The sequence below is a fragment of the Marmota flaviventris genome, unplaced genomic scaffold, assembly GCF_047511675.1.
Source record: "Marmota flaviventris isolate mMarFla1 unplaced genomic scaffold, mMarFla1.hap1 Scaffold_44, whole genome shotgun sequence".
NCBI classification, from domain to species: Eukaryota; Metazoa; Chordata; class Mammalia; order Rodentia; family Sciuridae; genus Marmota; species Marmota flaviventris.
Window position 1 is genome coordinate 1,566,260 of NW_027288268.1, and position 7,582 is coordinate 1,573,841.

The window sequence follows — 7,582 nt, forward strand, 5'->3', positions numbered from 1 at the left end:
CTCCCTCCCTCTAAAAAAAGATGTTGGACCAGTAGTTGCCTCTAAGGTCTTTCTCAACCCTGAGATTCCATTCACTACTATTTTTTTAAGCTTTTGCCTAATTTTTTAAAATTTCTTTTTAGTTTTTGATGGACCTTTGTTTTATTTATTTGTTGGACCTTTATTTTATTTATTTGTATGCAGTGCTGAGAATCAAACCCAGTGCCTCACATGTTAGACAAGCGCTCTACCACTGAGCTACAACCCCAGGCCCTCCATTCACTATTGGTCTATGAATTTGACTGCTGGTGAAGTCTGCCCCATTGGCTCAGCATCTCAGCACCTGAGACACATTAAATGACATTTGGGAAGATTTTACCCATAAAGGTCATTGACATCATTTTGTGGTGGAACCTAAAAGGCCAGGGAAATAATTCATTCTTAATTTTGTAAGCCAAGTTTTCCCTAATCTTGAAAGTTTTGGAGCATGAAAATAACAAATCTTAATGGTGCATGATTCATTTTCAGAACCTTATGGAGTTAAAGACAGTTCAGAAGTCAGTAGTGTTCATATATGGATGCAATGTCTTCTGGAAAATGGGAGAACTGATATGTTATTCCTTCTCAAATTAACTGAATCCCCCCTGCTATGAGTTCTCCTACACTCTGTTTGTGCAGATGGGGCGGGGGGGGGGGGGCGGGGGTCAGATCAGTGCTGCCAAGCCCTGCACTGGTGCAGGATAATGCTATAGCTATGCTTACAGACCAGAACCTTTAAAAACACAAAATACAGTAATTATGGCTTCATAGCACCATACTGGATGGATAAAATGAAACATTTAATCATCATCTAATTTACTGATAAAATGAGAGTGAGCAACACAAAAGTAGAATGCTGTTGATGCCATTATTGGGGATTTTTTTGAAAAATTGTTTCTCATCTCCCACTGGCTGCCAATCTTACTGGAGTGAGATGGTATCTTAGGTTGGTTTTGATTTGCATTTCTCTGACTGCTAGAGATGGTGAGCAATTTTTCATGTACTTGTTGATTGATTGTATGTCCTCCTCTGAGAAGTGTCTGTTCAGGTCCTTGGCCCATTTGTTGACTGGGTTATTTGTTATCTTATTGTCCAATTTTTTGAGTTCTTTGTATACTCTGGATATTAGGGCTCTATCTGAAGTGTGAGGAGTAAAGATTTGTTCCCAGGATGTAGGCTCCCTATTACCTCTCTTATTGTTTCTTTTGCTGAGAAAAAACTTTTTAGTTTGAGTAAGTCCCATTTGTTGATTCTAGTTATTAACTTTTGTGCTATGGGTGTCCTATTATGATAGAGGCTTCAATAACTTACCTTCCCTTGGCAAACCAACATACACCCACATGAATAAATGTGCAGAAGAGAATTCTGGTCCAGAACAAAAATGTGAAATGTCTATTCTGCTCAGAAATAACAGGAACTCTTTCATCTACAAGTGTGCTGGTCTCACTGAGCCAGTATAGACAAGGGAATTCCGTAAGTCTAGCTTGCTAATGTGCCTTTCAAATATATTCAAAGTAACCTAGGAGCCAAATGGTGAACCTGTCTCCTTCCTGAGCTCAGGACATAGACCAATAGGATCCAGAGCAAAGATTATCTCTTTACAGCTTCATACTCTACCCTGAACATTCACTTGTACTTTGCATTCTTATCCAAAATATATCTGCTTTGATTAAATGTACAACTGTTTTCTTCCCCCAATTATCAGGTAAAATTAGCACTCTTGGGAAGTAAATTTTCCAATGGCTTTATGTCCTTCTGGAATTCTTATCATATACTCTCAGTTGAAATATTTCATTTTGAAAAACAATGGATAGAGATGATCAAATATGAAACCAGGAAAGAGAAAACTTTTATCAGGATATTGGCTCATTGTCAGTTTGACAAATATTTAATTGAAAGACAGTTCTATGTGTCAAGCACTACATTACAAGGCTTGTCATCCTGGTTCCATCCTTGATTAATATGAATGCAAGGACCTCAGAACCCCAAGAGACTGGAAATAGCATGGTATCCACAAAAGATGAATGCTGGGGAGGGGAATTCAGGCAAGCTATCCATTAAAGGTTATTCTAGGGCTAGGGTTGAGTGATAGAGCACTTGCCTAGTGCAGGTGAGGCACTGGGTTCGATCCTCAGCACCACATAAAAAGAGATTAAATTCTAAAAAAAAAAAAAGTTATGCTAGTCACTCCACACCCACATGATCTAGTACAGGTATTTTATGATTAAGAAATTATGTTTAATAAAGCCCTTTTATAATTTTAACATAAAATCTGTACTGTTAACAGGTCTACTTTTGTGCATTAGTTTCTCATTTATATCTTTCTCTTTAGCTTTTTATAAAATTTCTTTTTGAACATGCTAACCAATCCCAACTGTCCTAAAGGAAAAAAAGAATAAGCAATGTCCTTTCATGCTCTAGCCCAAAAGAATGAATAAAGGAACATATGGGGCCCCTGAGTCAGCCTCCTTTCTTCTTTAGGCACATGGAAACTGAACAGAACTTTACAATAATACACGAAAACACCTGGATGGAACAACTCCTTTTCTCCAGCTCAAGCCGAAGGCAGGTATTTACCTTTAGCTTTAGCCCAGATTTCCTCGAGAGGATTCGCTGTTATCAATGGAGCAGTCTCCTCCACTGTGGAGTGCTTGTACCTCGCAAAATAGATCGAGTCTTGGATATCATCAAGCACTGCAGCCTCTTCAAATATGTTACTTTCCTTTATTCCTATGTCTCTATTATCATTCACACGATTATCAAGCATTTGCTCTGCTACGCTCAAAATGTGTGACTCAACCTTATCTTCTTCATTTGAATTCTGCTCTTCACCTATTAAATATTTCTCCACTCCAAACTCCACTGGGAATTTCATGTCTTCTTCATTTATAAAGGTTGGTAACAGGAGCTCCCCAAAGCTTTCCTCATTCTCCTCTTCTTCCTTATCAAATGCATAACAATCAGCATCCAATTCCTCATCATCAAAATCATCTTCTAATGAAGTCACCATTCTGGACATCTCATCATCAGACACAAGTGTATCAGCAGTAGAGCCAAATTTGGTTTTCAAGTCTAATGTCATTTCTTTTTTCAAAAGTTTATAAGCATCAGTCTTCTCCTGTTCGTTTGAGACCTGAGAACTGTTGCTGGTTTTGTTGTTTTCACTTTCTGGCACTTTCAATTTATCTGGTAGTATTTCTTCAAAAGGTTCAAATGAAGTTTGTTCACCCTGAGCATTATCTGTTTGACTATCCGAATGAGGATGGTTCTTCTGAGCCAAAAATTGTTCCTCAAGATCCATAGTGTTTTCTGAGAATGCACTTTCAATTTGCTCTGAGTTTGCTACTACTGGTTTAGGTTCAGGTTCAACGTCCTGGGAGACTTCAGGAAATTGTTCCACTTTTTCTATAGCTTTCTCAGAATCTTCATTTGCAGAATCATACAATTTCAAAAATCCTAGAAGTTCTTCTACATTATAATTATCAAAATCATCTCTTCCACCATCAAAACGGACAAAATCTGTCTCCTGTAAGGAAAAGAAAAACATTAGTGTGTCAATAACAAAGAGTCACAAAAGCAAACTCATCCACGCTCCCAAATACAGGATTGGTTCTAAAGAATCTTTGGGGTCAACCAGATTACCCTCCTCCAACCCCCATTGGCTCACTCCATCTATGGCTGAGTAAATCTGTCTTTTTCTAGACTACAGTGTTAGAAAGTCTATTATTTCTTTCTTTCTTTCTCTCTCTCTCTCTTTCTTTCACATGGGTCATATTCTTTAAAAAGCATAATGAGTAAAAATGGTGACAATTTGGTCTCCAACTGCCTGACTCTTGGGTCTCTCTCAATTTGCTCTGAGCATAAGTAGGGAAAGGCAAGGTATCACTTATAGGATCCTCCAGCTCTTAATATCTACACCTATGTTTCAGAAATTTAACTCTTAATCATTTGCTCAGGAAAAGCTGGAAGATCCTGCAGCACTGAGAAAGATGAATCAGTTTTAAAGTATCTTACTGAGATACAAGTACATTTGGTGGAATAAAGAATGATATTAAGGATATTATTACCACAAGAACAAACTGAAAACAAGATTCAACAAGGTATACACCTTCCTCTTCATCAGGGTTTCACAGTCACTAAGATCTCTCTCAGGACTATCTATATATTTATCTAGTCTTCCTTCTTGCCACTAGTAAGCAAATTGATATAAAAGGAGCCATAGTATGAATGGAAATTAAAAAAAAATTCCATCTCCTAATTAAATCTTCATAATATTCTGCGGGGGTTCCGGGGGTGGGGGAGGCAGTTCAATGTAGGAGGGATGAGTGATTTCCTCTCCCCATCACATGCATTTCTAAGCCATGAGGGATGCATGTAATGGGAAATATAATGAGAAGGCAGAGTTCAAAACAAATGAGTTCTCTGTAATCAGTGAACTGCTGTCACAGCTTAAATCCCAAGAACTCTCTTTACCAACAATGAAGTCCAACAAGCAACAGAAGTGATTTTATGGCCCGAGATTATGAAGAAATTTTAGGAACAACAGCAACAAACAGGATGACTTTATCCATTCAGCCCATCTAATCTAAGAACTGTCCTAGCCTAGCAGCTTGCATATTCTACAGCCACGACAAAGAGCTGCCCAAAGATGTTTCAATGTTGGTGGGCATCAATTACTATACAATTTAAAACTTTAGAATATAATCAGCTGAAGTGAGAATTCTAGAACACGAAATCCTTTCAGTCACAAAATCAATTTAAGTCAGAGCACCATACAGGAATGCTGTATAAAGGAAGCAGTTGGGGCCTTAAAAGATCTGAGACTGAACATCACCTGAAACGCTCAGGTCCCCTTTTCCAAATCTATAACATGACTATGATCCCATATATGACTAAGAATAAGAAAACCTTTGTAAGTACATAGTTCTAGCCTAGTATAAAAGTTAGAGTTTATTAATTTAACCTAAATATACTTAAAATGTCTAATAACTATCCAATGAGTTTTGCCTGTAAAATGAAATTATTTACCTCTTAAATTTAATAGCCAAGTACAAATATATTAAATTATTTTTCACATATAAAACAGAAGAGAAAAGCCCCATAGTTGAGTAAACAGCCTTCTACAAGAATATCTGTTTCAACATATTAGACAACTTTCAGATTATAATATAATCACCCTTGAATGCCTTTCAAACTTTTTTTTTACAGGTAGTCTGATTTCAAATGAAAATCTGATACACAAATGTTAGATTGCCCCCCAAACACATTATAAAACTTTCAGAAGCAGTTAACTGAATATAGCTGGTGGATTTATAAGCCAGTTTACAATTGAGAACAAAAAAGAAATCCATAACTTACATCTGTTGGAATTTGTAGCTCTTCTTTAGTATATTCACGAACTACCTTGATGAAATCTTTTGGAAAGTATCCAAAAATATGGCCAACCTATAGTGCAAAAGAGACAAATATCAAATAAATTCTGTACAAGGAATATAAATAAGAGATTTCTCAGAAGTGGCAGGAAATATACACATAATAGATAGGTATATGGTATAACCAAGAAAGAAAGTTGCTATAACAATTACACTGAGATTATTATTCCAAATAAAAATTAAGTACAGAACTGTTAAAACAACATTTCCAACCACTGAAGTTTTCTTTTTTACATTTAGCTTAATTCTCAACACAGAGCACATAAAGTTAAGACTTCTGAAGTAAATAAAAGATCTGCATAGGAGATTACTGTATATTATATGGTTAAAACTATGTAAATCAAAGCTGGTTATAAATGCAATTCCAAATAACCTCTAGCAAGAATTTACCTGTACATTTTGTAGCATTGCTCATAAACCAATATTTATGTCTTTCTTAACCAATACACAGCAGTCATGAAAATTAATAAGTAAAAACAATACAAAATCTCTAAAATGTATTACCACTATAGCAAATGTATTGATAGTATATGCTTTCCTAGCTTTTTCCAAATCTACTTTTACAAGTACTTGGGGAGAAAATAAAATTACAATATAATGCATACGAAACCACATATCAAGCTTCAGTTTCACCGAAAATAAATCCTCTGCAGAAAAGAACGCCATTTATTTTCAGCACCAACAGCTAAATTATATAAAGTTACATAAAGTGTACAAAAGGTATATAAAGTTCCCCTTGAGAAAGACACTCTTATTACTAACTACTGACTAAAAGGAACAGAAGATTCTTGCCAATAATTAAAGGAAACTGATAGGCAAATCAAATGCCCAAAAAAGAAAATTAAAAAAGGCATCTTATCACTACCTCTAAAATATCCCCATTCATGAATGTTCTTGTTATATCTAGAAACCATCTGAGAGCCAGTATTAGTGGTAGAATACTGCCATGAAGATTAGATAAGACAGAGCAATTAAAAGCTTCATCACTGCAGATAAAGTCTGAGACTCTAGAAAACCAACAACATTGCAGAATGAAAACTAAAAACTCGAAAGGAGAAATCATTTTGAAAACTAAATAAAGAGTTTTTAATTTCCTAAGTATAACACTCATGACATGAGAGGCGAGTCTGAGGGGAAATACAATTTTCCCTTCTGTTGAAAATTCTATTAAGGTTAAATTTGGAAAAGGGAAAGAAACCAGAGATGTATGGAGAAAGGAAACACATTTATCTCTTCTTAATCTGTGTCAATTGAGACCATAGATTATATAAAGCTCCATAATTACACACTGGGTGGTATCCCATTTCTTGTGATATGAAAAAGAAATGATGCAGAATCATGGAAGCTCATGACTGGAAATAATTTTTATATCTAATTTTGCTTCCATACATCATCCCTGCCAAGGTGCTGTTGATTTGATTTGTGGGTGGGGAGCAAAGAACTGCCACAAGAGAACAAATTCTGCATAAGCTACTATCAGAACAAATGTACTTAAGTGCCACTGCCCTGAAAGGAAATATTCAAAAGGAAGATGGATTAGACAGGGGTCCTTTTCTAACTGAGTTTTTTACTTTATAGGGAGCTAACATAAAACACAACCTGACTGAAGGCAAAGAAGACAAATGAATGCCACAGGAGCAATGCAAACAAAGTGCCACCCAAATACTCATCAGTCGGCAAAGATCCTTTCTGGTCAGGTGCTGAAAGCAGGGCTCCTCAGGAAGACAAGATGAGTGCTGCCACCCAGAATGGCAAGAGTCCTAGGGATGAACACAGTTAACAGGCTACAATGTGACAGAAGAAAATGTAAATCAAGCCATTTATCCAAAAGCTCAAAGAAGGGGAGAAAGATGACTACTATATGAAAAATGCCACTTAGGTACATGGAAAAACAGTTCCAAGTTTAAAGATTACCAATCCTATTTGGTATAATTGAAAGAAACAATAGATGGTTCTTTATATGGAGTACTGCAACTGGGACTCTGTCTAAATATAAAGTTTGTACCTAGACACTTGTACATTGCTGGTGGGACTGCAAATTGGTGCAGCCAATTTGGAAAGCAGTATGGAGATTTCTTGGAAAGCTGGGAATGGAGCCACCATTTGACCCAGCTATTCCCCTTCTCGGTCTA

General features: G+C 36.3%; 1 protein-coding gene across 1 annotated transcript in view; it reads right to left on the reverse strand.

The window, feature by feature from the left end:
* LOC139704192 (transport and Golgi organization protein 1 homolog) overlaps positions 1-7,335 on the reverse strand; it is a 45,214-nt gene extending 37,879 nt beyond the window's left edge. The window contains exons 1-4 of the mRNA XM_071607248.1: positions 7,326-7,335; positions 7,050-7,165; positions 5,377-5,463; positions 2,596-3,544 (exon numbers count right to left, since the gene is read on the reverse strand). Coding sequence (XP_071463349.1) covers positions 2,596-3,544; positions 5,377-5,463; positions 7,050-7,165; positions 7,326-7,335 — 1,162 coding nt within the window. The remainder of the gene's footprint in view (positions 1-2,595; positions 3,545-5,376; positions 5,464-7,049; positions 7,166-7,325) is intronic.
* Between the last annotated feature and the right edge of the window lie 247 nt (positions 7,336-7,582).